Source organism: Equus caballus, chromosome 1 (assembly GCF_041296265.1).
Source record: "Equus caballus isolate H_3958 breed thoroughbred chromosome 1, TB-T2T, whole genome shotgun sequence".
Classification (NCBI taxonomy): Eukaryota; Metazoa; Chordata; class Mammalia; order Perissodactyla; family Equidae; genus Equus; species Equus caballus.
This window is the reverse complement of record NC_091684.1, coordinates 87767737-87781803: the sequence shown is the minus strand read 5'-3', so window position 1 is coordinate 87781803 and position 14067 is coordinate 87767737. Positions and strand designations below refer to the sequence as shown.

At 34.8% G+C, this 14067-nt stretch overlaps 1 protein-coding gene across 9 annotated transcripts in view; it reads right to left on the bottom strand.

The window, feature by feature from the left end:
- ARID4B (AT-rich interaction domain 4B) overlaps positions 1-14067 on the bottom strand; it is a 149037-nt gene that overhangs the window by 20432 nt on the left and 114538 nt on the right. For all 9 annotated transcript variants that reach the window (XR_011423758.1, XR_011423752.1, XR_011423759.1 and 6 more), the window contains 2 exons: positions 6677-6761; positions 3497-3695 (listed from right to left, as the gene is read on the bottom strand). Coding sequence is in view for 6 of the 9 variants with exons in the window: in XM_023647124.2 (XP_023502892.1) it covers positions 3497-3695; positions 6677-6761 (284 nt within the window). In the remaining 3 variants the exon portion in view is untranslated. The remainder of the gene's footprint in view (positions 1-3496; positions 3696-6676; positions 6762-14067) is intronic.

The following is a 14067-nucleotide window of genomic DNA, read 5'->3' as shown; positions in this document are numbered from 1 at the left end:
ACCTCTCTCACTGAATTCACTTAGAGAGGCTTTGCAAACTCTCAGAGAAGCTGAATATGAAATCAGAATATGACCTAGAGACTCTATTCAGATAACATTCTCAGGAAGCCTTCAACTAAGCGGAAATATCACCTTTTCTTACATAGCTAGGCTTTCACTTACCACTCAGATTTTTAAAAACTAAACATATATATATATTATATATAAAAATATATAGGAATATATATAGGTGTAATACAATTCTAAAGAAAAGTAAAGGAATGATTACATTAAAGTCAGGATATAAATTACCTCTGAGGGAGACATACAGAATCCTTTTAAGTACAGGCATACCTCCTTTTATTGCACTTCATTTGACTGCACTTTGCAGATACTGTGTTTTCTTACAAATTGAAGGTTTGTGGCAACCCTTCATCGTGCAAGTCTATTGGTACCATTCTTCCAACAACATCTGCTCACTCAGTGTTTCTGTGTCACATTCTGGTAATCCTCGCAATATTTCAAACTTTTTATTATGATTCTATTTGTTACGGTGCTCTGTGACCAGAGATGTTTGCCATTACTATTGTAATTGTTTTGGGGTGCCATAAACCGTGTGGCAAACTTAATAAATGCGTGTGTTCTAACTACTCCACCGACTGGCCATTCCCCTCATCTCTCTCCCTCTCCTGAGACATTTCCATTCCCAGAGACACAACAATATTGAAATTTGACCAATTAATAACCCTACAATGGCCTCTAAGTTGTCAAGTGAAAGGAAGAGTTTCATGTCTCTCACTTTAAATCAAAAGCTAAAGCTTAGTGAGGAAGGCATGCCAAAAGCCAAGAGAGGACAAAAGCTAGGCTTCTTGCATCAAACAGTTAGCCAAGTTGTGAATGCAAAGGAAAAGTTCTTGAAGGAAATTAAAAGTGCTACTCCAGTGAACACATGAATGATAAGAAAGTCAAACAGCCTTATTGCTGATACAGCAAAAGTTTTAGTGGTCTGGATAGAAGATCAAACTAGCCACAACGTTCCATGACATTGAAACCTAATCCAGAGCAAGGCCCTAACTCTCTTCAATTCTATGAAGGCTGAGAGAGGTGAGGAAGCTGCAGAAGAAAAGTATGAAGCTAGCAGAGGTTGGTTAATGAGGTTTAGGGAAAGAAGTCGTCTCCACAACATAAAAGTGCAAGGGGAAGCAGCAAGTGCTGATGTAGAAGCTGCAGCAAGTTACCCAGAACATCTAGCTAAGATAATTAATGAAGATGGCTGCAGTAAACAACAGATCTTCAATGCAGACAAAACCACCTTCCTCTGGAAGAAGATGCCATCTAGGACTTTCACAGCTGGAGAGGAAAAGTCAATGCCTGACTTCAAAACTCAAATGGACAGGCTGACTGTCTTGTTAGGGGCTAATGAAGCTGGTGACTTTAAGTTGAAGCCAATGCTCGTTTACCATCCCAAAAATCCTAGGGTTCTTAAAAATTATGCTGAATCTACTCTGCCTGTGCTCTACAAATGGAATAGCAAAGCCTGGCTGACAGCACATCTGTTTACAACATTGTTTACTGAATATTTTAAACCCAGTGTTGAGACCTACTGCTCAGAAAAAAAGATTCCTTTCAAAATATTACTGCTCATTGACAATGCGCCTGGATACCCAAGAACTCTAATGGGGACATACAATGAGATACATGTCGTTTTTATGTTTGCTAACACAACATCCATTCTGCAGCCCATGGATCAAGGAGTAATTTCAACTTTCAAGTCTTATTTAAGAAATACATTTTGTAAAGCTATAGCTGCCACGGATAGTGATTCCTCTGATGGATCTGGGCAAAGTACACTGAAAATCTTCTGCAGAGGATTCACCATTCTACATACCATTAAGAACACTTAGGATTCATGGGAAGAGGTCAAAATATCAACATCAACAGGAGTTTGGAAGAAGTTGATACTAAACCTCATGGATGACTTTGAGGGGTTCAAGACTTCAACAGAGGAAGTAACTGCAGAAGTGGTGGAAATAGCAAGAGAACTAGAATTAGAAGTAGAGCCTGACGACATGACTGAATTGCTGCCATCTCATGATAAAACTTTAACAGGTGAGGAGTTGCTTCTTATGGATGAGCAAAGAAAGTGGTTTCTGGAGATGGAATCTACTCTAGTGAAAATGGTGTTAAGATTGTTGAAATGACAACAAAACATCTGGAGTATTACATAAACTTAATTGATAAAGGAGTGGCAGAGTTTGAGAGCACCGAATACAAGTTTGAAAGAAGTTCTACTGGGCGTAAAATGATATCAAACAGCGTCACATGCTACAGAGAAATTTTCATGAAAGGAAGAATCAATCAATGTGGCAAACTTCATTGTTGTCTTATTTTAACAAACTGCCACAGCCACCCCAACTTTAGCAACCACCATCCTGATCAGTCAGCAGCCATCAACATCAAGACAAGACCCTCCACCCGCAGAAAGATAACTTGCTGAAGGTGCAAATGGTGGTTAGCATTTTTTAGCAATAAAATATTTTTTAATTAAGTATGTACTTTTTTGTAGACATAATGCTATTGCACACTTAAGAGAGTACAGTATAGTGTAAATATAACTTTTATATGCACTGAGAAACCAAAAACTTCACATCTTGTTTTATTGCAATATTTGCCTTATTGTGGTGGTCTGGAACTGAACCCACTAATCTCTTAAGTATTATCTGTTTTTCATTGTGGTAGACATAACAATATTCATATTATTCTTATTCATTAAATTATATATAAATATTTTCCACATACTGTTCTGTATGTCTGATACACTAGAAAATTACAAAAAATGAACTTTAGAATATTTACAGTATTTGGTTTACAGAATGAGTTCATGTAAATATCCATTTGAAATAAGAGACAAAAACCAATTTCCATTACATTCAAAATCAATAAAAATCCAAACTCTCAAGTTATGAGAAATGTAAAATATTTTTACTGAGATACATTACTTTACTTCATCTGGAAGATCAGATTCCTGCCTTCCCTGCCAGTCAGTTGAACTAAATCTACCCCTCCAGTCCTTATTATTTTTATTATTTGATAGTTACACTTCATTCTACCTTAAATATTGAATAATAATGCCATCATTAATGAGATCATAACAGATGTAATCAAGACAAGCAGAGGTTGGTATTCTTTACAAAAAATTCAGTATAATTTTATAGTCTGATATTGTACAACACAAACTACGCTTTACATGGTGACAGAAAAAATGGTACCTGAAAAAAATAGTAACAGTATTATAGCGTGAATATTAAATTTTAACTAAAATTTAACGGTGGCCTTTAGATCTATTAGTAACAGAAATATTTCTAAGCCTCAATCAATGGCTGATTTTAAGTAATAATAGAGCCAACAAAATTCTGGTTCAATAATTTGATTATGTCACTGAATTACCCTTATAGAATTTGATTTATAAAAACTAAAAACAAATACTTGCATACAATAAGGTGTTTGTTATGTTTACCTTGAAGTCCATTAAGGATAGAAGTTATTTCTATGGATTTAATATGAGCTGTATCAGAGTTTTTGGCATCAGTAAGATCCAGTTTGGACACCATTTCAGGAGATGGGTTTGTCTGAAATGGTGGTTTTGACAACCGCCGAAGTTTACAGTTCTTAGGAGAATACTTTTCATCTTTGTCTTTTTCTTTGTCTAATTTATTCTAGGTTAAGAAAAAAGTTATCTCATGTTAGCCATAATTTATCATGAGGCATTTATTAGTAACAATGGTAATATTCATTTTTAACTCAAAGTTATACAATATACTAGTAAATAACATAAAAAGAATATAAAAAGTCCCTCAAAACAGCCAGAGATGATTTTTCACAGTTATTTAACAAATACTGCAGGATGAGCAAAAAGTTTTTGCCTAATACTTATATTTTAATAGTGGAAATAAATTAGCAATCAAATAGGTGATTAAGACTAGCAAACCTCCACACTGCTAATAATTGGTTACAAATTCTTCAAAATTAAATCACAATAGGCTTAAATTAAATATTCATTAAAAAAAGAGAAACAATTTCAACCTAACAGTTTTAAAACCTGTAACATTCGCAATACAAAATGTCGGTTGGGAATGACAAAATTCCAAATATCTTTATTCAGTTGACAGCTGGGAGCTGTAAAGTGAAGTTGGGCCAATCTTCCTATCTCACTGATAAGTTAAGGTTTCAGGAAAAAATGAGAAATTTTCTCAAATTCTCTGTTTACAAATAGTTGAGCAGAGGCTAACTAATATATTTCCTAGAAACTTTTTTTTTTTTAAAGATTTTATTTTTACTTTTTCTCCCCGAAGACCCCCGGTATATAGTTGCGTATTTTTAGTTGTGGGTCTTTCCAGTTGTGGCATGTGGGATGCCGCCTCAGCATGGCTTGATGAACAGTGCCATGTCCATGCCCAGGATCCAAACTGGCGAAACCCTGGGCCACTGAAGTGGAGCGCGTGAACTTAACCACTTGGCCACTGGGCCGGTCCCCTGGAAACTATTTTTAAAACTTGTTTTTAAAATAATTTATAGGAAAAATAATTTATACAAACTCTCTAAGTGATGATGTAGAGCATGACACAGCAGTAAACAATTCTGAGGTCCTGTTATATAGTCAGACTACAGAATTTGAGCAAATAGTTTCACAATTTTTCCAAAGATGGTACATAGCTAGTATCCTTCTGGATACATAGAAAAGTTAATTCTTTACATTTTATAGATGTTTTAGGGTAGCAGTTCTCCAAGTGTGGACCCTGGCCCAGCAACATTAGCATCTTTTGGGAATTTGTTAGAAATGAAAACTCCTGGAACCAGACTCAGATCAAGTAAATCAGAAACCCTGGGGATGGCACCCAACAATCTGAGTTTCAAGTCCTCCAGGTGACTGTGATAGCCACTCAAGTGTGACTTAGGGCATCTGGGCTTAATTCTCAGAATGCATTGAGAAGGCTTATGTGTAGGAATACTACCACAACCTATCAATGATTAGTGCTTTTCCAATTTTTCTACTATTGCCAGCCCTTTCATCACTTCATTACTTTATACCAGAGGTCATAAGATACCATGCATTCTGAAGGCAGAAATAAGTCTACCTCACTCAAAAGTCCAAACATGGCTTTTAATGGCTGTCAGAGGACAGGCTTGAAAACAGTGGTTCTCAGAGTTAGATGAGATAGAGAGAGGGAGAAATGTACAATATCAAATATTTTCTAGGAAGCTTTTTCAAAATTCACATGCTTCTTCCCATATAACCAGCAATTTTAATATGCCTGGGAGGGGCCAAGAACTGAAATGAGAACTAAACAAATACTTACAAAAAGCTCCCCAGGTAACATTCTAATATTGCTTCTCCCACATCTACCCTATTTTTTACCTGAGAAATACTACTCCTAAAATTCGCTTTGTGTAAGGAAATTGGCTTTTTGGTGCCACACGCACAAAATTATTTCAGTAACCACAAACAATGTTAAATATAGCATGATTTCCACACTGTCCAATAAAGACCAGGAGTGAAGATGAAAAGGGGTTTGTGAAGAAGTCCTGAGCTGTAGCTACTAAGTTGCCATAACAAGACTTTGAAAACAGGGGCCTAATTTTACACTGAAAAAAGAATAACCTCTTTAGGGGAAAGTTTTCACTATGTGGGGCCACTAGGGTATCATTTAGCAGGAAAGTAAATAGCTCCTCACTTAGAATACAAAAATTGAAACTTTGGGGCTGGCCCCATGGCCAAGTGGTTAAGTTCGCATGCTCTGCTTTGGCGGCCCAGGGTTTCACCAGTTCGAATCCTGGGCACGGACATGGCACCACTCATTAAGCCACGCTGAAGCAGCGTGCCACATGCCACAACTAGAAGGACCCAGAACTAAAAATACACAACTATGTACCGGGGAGCTTTGGGAGAAAAAGGAAAAATAAAATCTTTAAAAAAAAAAACAAGAAAAGAAAATTGAAATTTCATGAGAACTATTAAACACCTCAACTATATATACCAAAGTATAAAAAAGCCATTAAAAAGATAAAAAAAAATTCTAAAACCTAATTAATGGTCTACTTTCTAATAAAACATTAAAAAGATTTAGTCTTAGAACGAATAAGAGTAATTTTATCATACATAAAAGTAACATTAATTTCCACACAAGCTCATTAGTAGATTCCCCATGGTATCTATGTAGAGTGTGGCTAACAGGATCTTGTGAACATACTCTAAAGTCAGACAAAGACCAAGAGAAAAAGAAGAGTTGCAGATAGGTTCTCCTCTGCCATGAGATACCTCCTTTTTTCCTCTGAGTAGTTTACAGCTATTACAGTAACCCAGGGCTCCCGGCCACATCACTTTCTGGCTGCTAGGTGGAGACCACAGGGTGGGAGTGGGTTGAAATGGATGAGTGAAATCTGACTGAGTGGCCTTATACACCGTCGGAACTGAAAAAGCCTCAAAGATCATTTAGTACTGTTTCCAAAACGCCATTCCATAAACTGACAATATTAACTGCACTCAAATCTAGCTAAATTTGCTAGGTAAACTGCCAAATCTAGCTCAATTTGCTATTTCAAGGACAACTCTACTAACACGCACACACACTTTATGCATCATTTTGAAGGAAAAGATCTTAAATTAAGAGCTATGATGTTTAACAAAATAAGCACTTACCTTTATTTTCTTTCGATGTTTTATCTTTGGCACATTTTTATCAGCAGGTCTTACTATTTTATCTGCTTTAATCCATTCATCATATCTAAAATTAAAAGAAACTAATATAAATACGCAAAACACATATCCCAGAAGTAACTATGCCATATTAAAGAGAAACTCATAAACAGAATCATAACATTCTAGAACTGAAAAAGGACCCTGGAGATCATTTAGTTCAACTCCTGGGCTCAATAAATAAAGCTACCAATGCCCAAAGAAAGAGATGAAGTGACTTGTCCAAGGACATCACATCAGCTACTGGCTGACCCAAGACTAGAAAACAAGATCTCTTGACCCCTAGACTAGCACTCCTTACTCTGCTACATGAAAGAGAAGCCAAATCTGTATATTAACTATTAAGAGAAATCACAGTATTTTCTATACTTTGTTTACTCTACTTTGCTTTGTTCTTAAGCAGCAAGTAGGCAATTTTATTTCTAGACAGATCAGGAAGCTAAGGCAATATGCTCCAGTTTTAAATGACACTGTGTGATAGAAGAACATAGTACTATAACTTACGGACAATGCAAAATCACCAAGAAAAAAATACCTTCTCATAAAATACTAGGAAAGCATTACTCCACCAAATTTTTCAGTATTCCGAGATTCCTACATGTACAGACAGCTAAAAGTCAACAGCTGTGATGACCTCTCCACTGATTGCAATAAAGCTATTTGTTTAAAGCAAAAAAGAAAAAGTTTATTTTTTATAAAAACTCAGCTGAAAGAATACTAAAAACAAATTAACCTCCTTTTATGTTCAAAAGTTACATACATTTATTCTGGAAAATGGAAAACTCACAGACATTTTTAGCTTCAGAACATGAACAAGAAAATGAGCTTTTAAATTAAAACGTCCTCATTATTGGAAGTACTAAATGAAGTAATAAAGGCCCTAAGTCAGGAAGTAAATGACTTGGGTCATTACATGACTAATCAATTATATGCTTGCTCTAGAGGAGGCCTGGAAAGCATCTGTAACAACTCCCAGGCAGAATCTTACTGCTGGTGCAAACTACTGACTGCAATAAAGCTGAGGGCTCAACCTCATACAATGGGTTATGTTTGTAGCTTCTGGAAGCTGCTGAGGGCCACAATGATAATTAGAGAGAGGGAGGAAGAAATGGAATGAGTTCTAGGAAATCTCTTCCTAATCCCTGCTAACTAGTTATGTGGCCCTGATCAAGCCTTTCTCAGCATCAGATTTAGTTTATTCCGCAGAAAATAAGACATTAAAAAATAAAATAAAAAATAAAACTGCATACCATATACGGGGTTTTTTCCTTAAAGATTGGCCCTGAGCTAACATCTGTTGCCAATCTTCTTTTTTTTCTTTTCTTTTTCTTCTTCTCCTCCCGAAAGCCCCTCAGTACATAGCTGTGTACTCTAATTGTAGGTCCTTCTAGTTGAGCTATGTGGGATGCTGCCTCAGCATGGCTTGATGAGCGGTGCTAGGTCTGCATCCAGGACCTGAACCGGTGAAATCCTGGGCGGCTGAAGCAGAGCACGCGAACTTAACCACTCGGCCACGGGGCAGGCCACTGATTTTTTGAGGATTAAATATATGATAAGTACTTTGAAAAGTTTTAAAGCAAATATTATTCTTCTACTAAACACATTTCTTTTGGTATTTATACTGACACAGTAGCCCCTACCTATGTATTTACAGTGTTTTTAATTTTCCCACTAATACTGAAAATTGCATATGCTTGAGAAGACAGCTCCTTCCAAAACTGGAGCGAAGATGGAGAATGAACCGATAATATCTCCGCCCTCTGCAAAGTTGAATGTGAATTCCTAGAAGTTGCTCTTATTTGAATATAGTTATGGAAATCAATGCTATGTACTTTGTTTAAAAGAAAACAAATAAGCTTTCTAGTTTCTTATGAGATAAACTGAAGACAGTTCATGATGGTTACGCGTAACGTCAAAGTAAATTAAACAAAGACATAGTAGTTTTTTACCTTTCTTAACCAAAGACTATCCGTTACGTAGTTAGTTTTATAATACCAGACATCTTTACTAGCGATAAGAATACTACTCAGTTCAACTTGGGTTTTTGACATGAATTATACTTCAAATTAGGGTAAAACAGCAGCTTTCAATTTACAACTGCCACCACAATATTGTACATTTGTATATTTTACATGGAGCACCAAACACATCAAACAAGCAAAAAACAGTTACTGCCTCCATAGTTAAAGTGTTCACTGTGATAAAGTAAGATTTCTTTATGACTCAGAAATAATGTATGTTGCTTAAATCTCTTAGGAACAAGGCAGAAGGAACATATACATAAAAAAAATAATGGCTACTCAGTATGGTACAAGCTGATGCCCACTGTCTAAGATCCACCAGCATACAGATGTTATATGATAATCATTTTCTCCTCCTCTCAATTATAAAGTGAGGATGGTATGAGAGGACTAGTTATCAGAGGAATTTAAGTAGTGAGTATGGATGTGGAAAGACTGTTGGACCAGGCAGGAAACAAGACAAATTCTGGAATTAGATGAAATAAACTACATCTAAAATATCTGAATAGTAATACTTAAACACTACGGTCTTACCATTCTGGATAACAATTTTATTTTAAAATTACTGAATATTCTGTATGGTTTTAGGAGAGTCCTTGGAAAATTCTTTAGATATGTTTCCTACTGGAGTAATTACATGGTAACTTATGGTTCTATAAATATTAGCTAATATTATGACTCCTTTATTATTTGCCTCCTTCCATTCTTTCTCAGCGCTTTTTGTTTGTTTGGGCATTCCCTTTTTCTGACACTATTCTTTTAGATTTTTTCTATTCTCAGCCAGATTTATGCACTCTTTTTAAAAAACATAATATTGTTATTGTTATAATAGCATTTAGAACTAGAACATGCTTGGAAAACCTATCAATTAATTTCTTTCACAGATTAAAAAACACAAACGATGGAAGCGAATTGACCTTGCAAGCTATAGGCCTGCCAAAAAGCACTATGCAGAGTTAGAAAAGAACGGGAAATGGACTGCCTGTTAAAACAGTGTAATACCAGATGATGGTAGAGGGGACATGCAGGTCCTGTTGAGAGTAAACACAGAGAAGAGTAACAGATCAGCAACTGCAAAAACCTCATTAAAAATGCACAGTATGAACTAACCCATGATAAGGGTGAAAGTAATGTGTGAGAATTTTGGTTGAGGGAGCTTCTTCAAATTACAAATGCCCTTACTAAACAGAGGTTGAAAATATTTCAAAACTTAATGAGGTACTAAATAGCACTTCAGTTGCCTGATTAATCCTTACGAGGAAAAAAAAGATGATCAGAATATAAACTGCTCTAACTAACCACTGTATTTTAAAAACAGGAAATGTTCTTTCCCTTTATGTAAATTACTCATTACAGTGTTATTCAAGTGTTCTTTCTATTTTCCTTACAGAATACTTTCAAAGAACAGAAAGAATAGAAACACAAATTCAGGTGGGAAAAAAACAAAAGCTGGCGCCAAAAAGAATATCAACATTTCCTACAGACATTAAATTATATAAGAGCTAGACCAACTTAATTTTGATTTTACTAGTGCCAGTTAATTTCAATAAAGGAAGCAATATTAGAGGGTCAAGATCTCTGATTCCCTACCAAATACCAAGTATAAAGACTTGAATGAGGGGAATTTAGTTCGAACTACAAAAAAAAAGCTGCAGTTGATCCTGTTTATTCTATATCAACTTAAGACTTTTTATACAGTATGTTGAATATATATTAAAAGAGACTACAACACATTTACTTTAGGTATAAGAGATAAGAAAGTAGTCAATGAAGATAGAAAATGGGAAAGTTTAGCTCAAACTTAAGTATCTTAAATGCCATAAAAATTGAAATTACTGGGAAGTGGCAAACAGCAGAAAATTGCAGCTAAGAAATAGAAGACCATAAAACATTTCTCAGTTTCTCTCTGGGGTATCAAATAGGATAGCCATTCATCCCTCAAAATACATTCTTAAAGAATACAAAATCTTAACGAAGTCAAATACAAAATTTTTGGTTTTAAAATGCTTCTAGTCCTTTTCTTTCATTCTTTTTTTTTCAGGGAAAGATTAGCCTTGAACTAACATCTGTTGCCAATCTTCCTCATTTTTCTTCCTTCCCCAAAGCCCCAGTAAATAGTTGTATACCCTAGTTGTAAGTTGTTCTAGTTCTTCTATGTGAGCAGCCACCATAGCATGGCAACTGACAGATGACTGGTGTGATTCTGCAACCGGAAGCAAATCAGGGCCACCAAAGCAGTGAGCACCAAACTTTAACCACTAGGCCATCAGGGCTGGCTCTCTAGTCCTTTTCTCAGACATCCCCAAATATACAGACAAGCTGTCCTTCCCTCAGCTACAATGGTCATCCCTGCACAGGGGCTCTCCAATATTCCTGACTCTGCTTTAAGTACCATAGAGGAAATCAAGACATTAGAACACATATTTTGATGAGGTCTCTCTACTGTGTAGGAAGAACCCTATTTAACAGCTATTTAGGGAAGAGGTCTTCAGAGAAACCACTTTATTGTTAAATACCTAAATTTCTCTGTAAGGATAGCAGGCCTGTTGCTGTCAGCTATCACGTTTAGTGATAATGCAGCTTGAGAACTAGGAGAGAAATTTAAGCTAAGCGGTTGGCCTACGAGCAAATGACTAGCAATTTTAGATACAAGCAACAGAGTTTTATGAGACTGTCTGAGGAAAACCAGGTAGTTTGGATTACTGATATAAACTATCCCGTCTTTAACTGAACTTTACCTTTAGAAACTATTAACAGAAGAGAGTAACTGGCCTCTTCGTGAGAAAAGGAAATATAGTTTGCCAGGGCACAAAGAAAAAAGGATTACCAAATTCTTCCATTTAAAAACAAATATCAAAAAACAAATATTGAAACAAATATTAAAAACAAATATTTAAAAAAATATTAAAACAAATACTAAAAACAAATACTGAATTAGAAAATTAAGACTAAGTCTATTAGCGACTAGACCATACCTTTTCAATTCAGTTATCAATAGTTCATTGTAATTGATGCATGGAATCTAGACAATATCTTATCTGATATTTAACTAAAGAACTAAGGAAAATATTTTCAAAGTATATATATGACTTATCTCAGAATATTTTTACTGAGATCATCTAATATTCAACTAATGGGACAAACATGAAAGAACAGATGCACGAGCAATTCCTTTAACTTCTAAAAGTCTGCTCCCTGATCTATATAAAATGAAGGAGCTGGGCCAGATGATCCCCAAAACGAAAAATTATATGAAACTCCAAGACTAAAAGTATGCATGTGGGCCTATTCACTCAACAAATACTTCTGAGGTACCTATCATGTGATAGGTTCTGTGCTGGGCACTAGGCATTCAGCAACGAATGCAGCACAGCTCCTTCCTGCAAGGAGCTTACAATTTAACAGAGAGCAACACTAAGTAGTAATTACAAAAGTAACAGTACAAACCTTCTGATCTTCTGAAAGAAGAAGCCACATAAATATTTGAACTTTTAAAATGTGTTGAATTAATATATTTATACAAAGCTAGAAGGAATCATTCAGAGACCATAGCATGCTTGCTCTCACCAGAGAAAAGCAGTTCTAAAAAGAAAGCTTTATGATTTTTGTTTGGATCTGTTGGCAAATCATCCAAGAAATCATTCAGCAATAATAAAAGTGGAAAAGAATGTTAGTCAACCAGACATAAGGTACCAAAATGGTTACTGTGCCCACAACAATTCAGATTTTGGTTCTTCTTAAACCCAACTAAACCATTTTCAAAGAAATATTATCAGCATGTATTAATAGATACCCAAAAGACATAATCTTAGAGATTGAAAAAAAATTACATGGAGAATAAAGATATTTTAAAACTAATTTCATAAGCAAAAGCAAACTGACTTAATACTTAAAAACTATGTGAAATATGTATATAGATTATTAAAAAAGATACAATTTAATAGCCACTCATTAATTTAAGTAAAATGTTAGAATCATTTGTATTTTGTTTTCTGTAATGGATAGATTCATTTAATAACTGCTAAACAATACGTATTTTATGTCTTGCCTATCTATACACAAAAAAGTTAATATATGCCACATAACTAACAACTTTTAAAAAGCTCACATCTAAAGTGGAAATTTAGGGTATCTTAGTAAGGAAAGAATTTTTCGCTCTTAAGAAAATATGAGGGAAAAAAAAGCATGACATTGTAATAGGAAAAAAGACAAAGTCATGATGAAAAGCAGTACTACTTATTATTTACTATAAACTTTACAAGCAAGGTTATTGATATTTACGAATTTTCTATAACAATCTCAATTTATGCATATTTTTAATCTAAGAGAATATCTAAAGCAAAATTTATGAAAAGACCCACTGAACACAATTTAACGCTTTTAGTCATATACTTAAGATATAACAAAACAAAAAGTATTATTGAAAAAATAAAATTCTAAGCCTGCTATTAACATTTCATATTTCCAGTTCATATAACACTATTAAATCCACAAAGACATAGGAATGGTGTTCATGATAACAAAGAAGATAACAGTAGAATGACAGAAACATGAATAATCATATTTAAGATTTGACACAAACAGTGCAAGGGAATGGTATATAATTTTATCAATCAGGTTTCCTAGAGAATTTAGCTCTGTAAAATAAAACAAAGGCATAGTCTTGGGGCAGAGGTAATATGTAATGTTAAGAATACATCACAGAGAATTGTACCAGGCTTATAAAGACCACTGCAAATGGTTAACAATTGTGGCACTCACTGTATTTTGTGATGCAGATAATAACTTTTAAAAGTACTCCCCCAAAGATTACTTTATTAATATTTGATAAGTTGAGGGGATCAGTATTTGTGCACATTTAGAGAAATATACTGATGTACCTGCTAATCGACAAAACTACCAAATGGAACAGATCCAGGTTTCTATTTTACACTAAATGTACCTGATAATCTAAAAAAACCACTGAATGAAACAGGTCCAGTTTAGTTAACACTCTACGTTGCATACACAAAGAAAGAAAGCCCATCTGAGTGCAAAACTACCTGAGTTATTAATCTTTTTTCACAAAGGAAATAAAAGGAAATGTTTCTTTTCACTTGCACTGAAAAATTAGTCAACTCAAAAATCACTGTTTTTAAGTGAAAATTATTTTTATGTTCACCTTATTCACTGCTTTTAAGCTCTGTTTTAAATTTCTTTACATGTAGGATTGTCTGATACAAAATTTTTGCATGCTGCAAAAGAATTTTTCACATGAACAGTAGCATACAGCCCTTTGAGTGCCACAGTTACTTTTTAATTTTAATTTGCTTT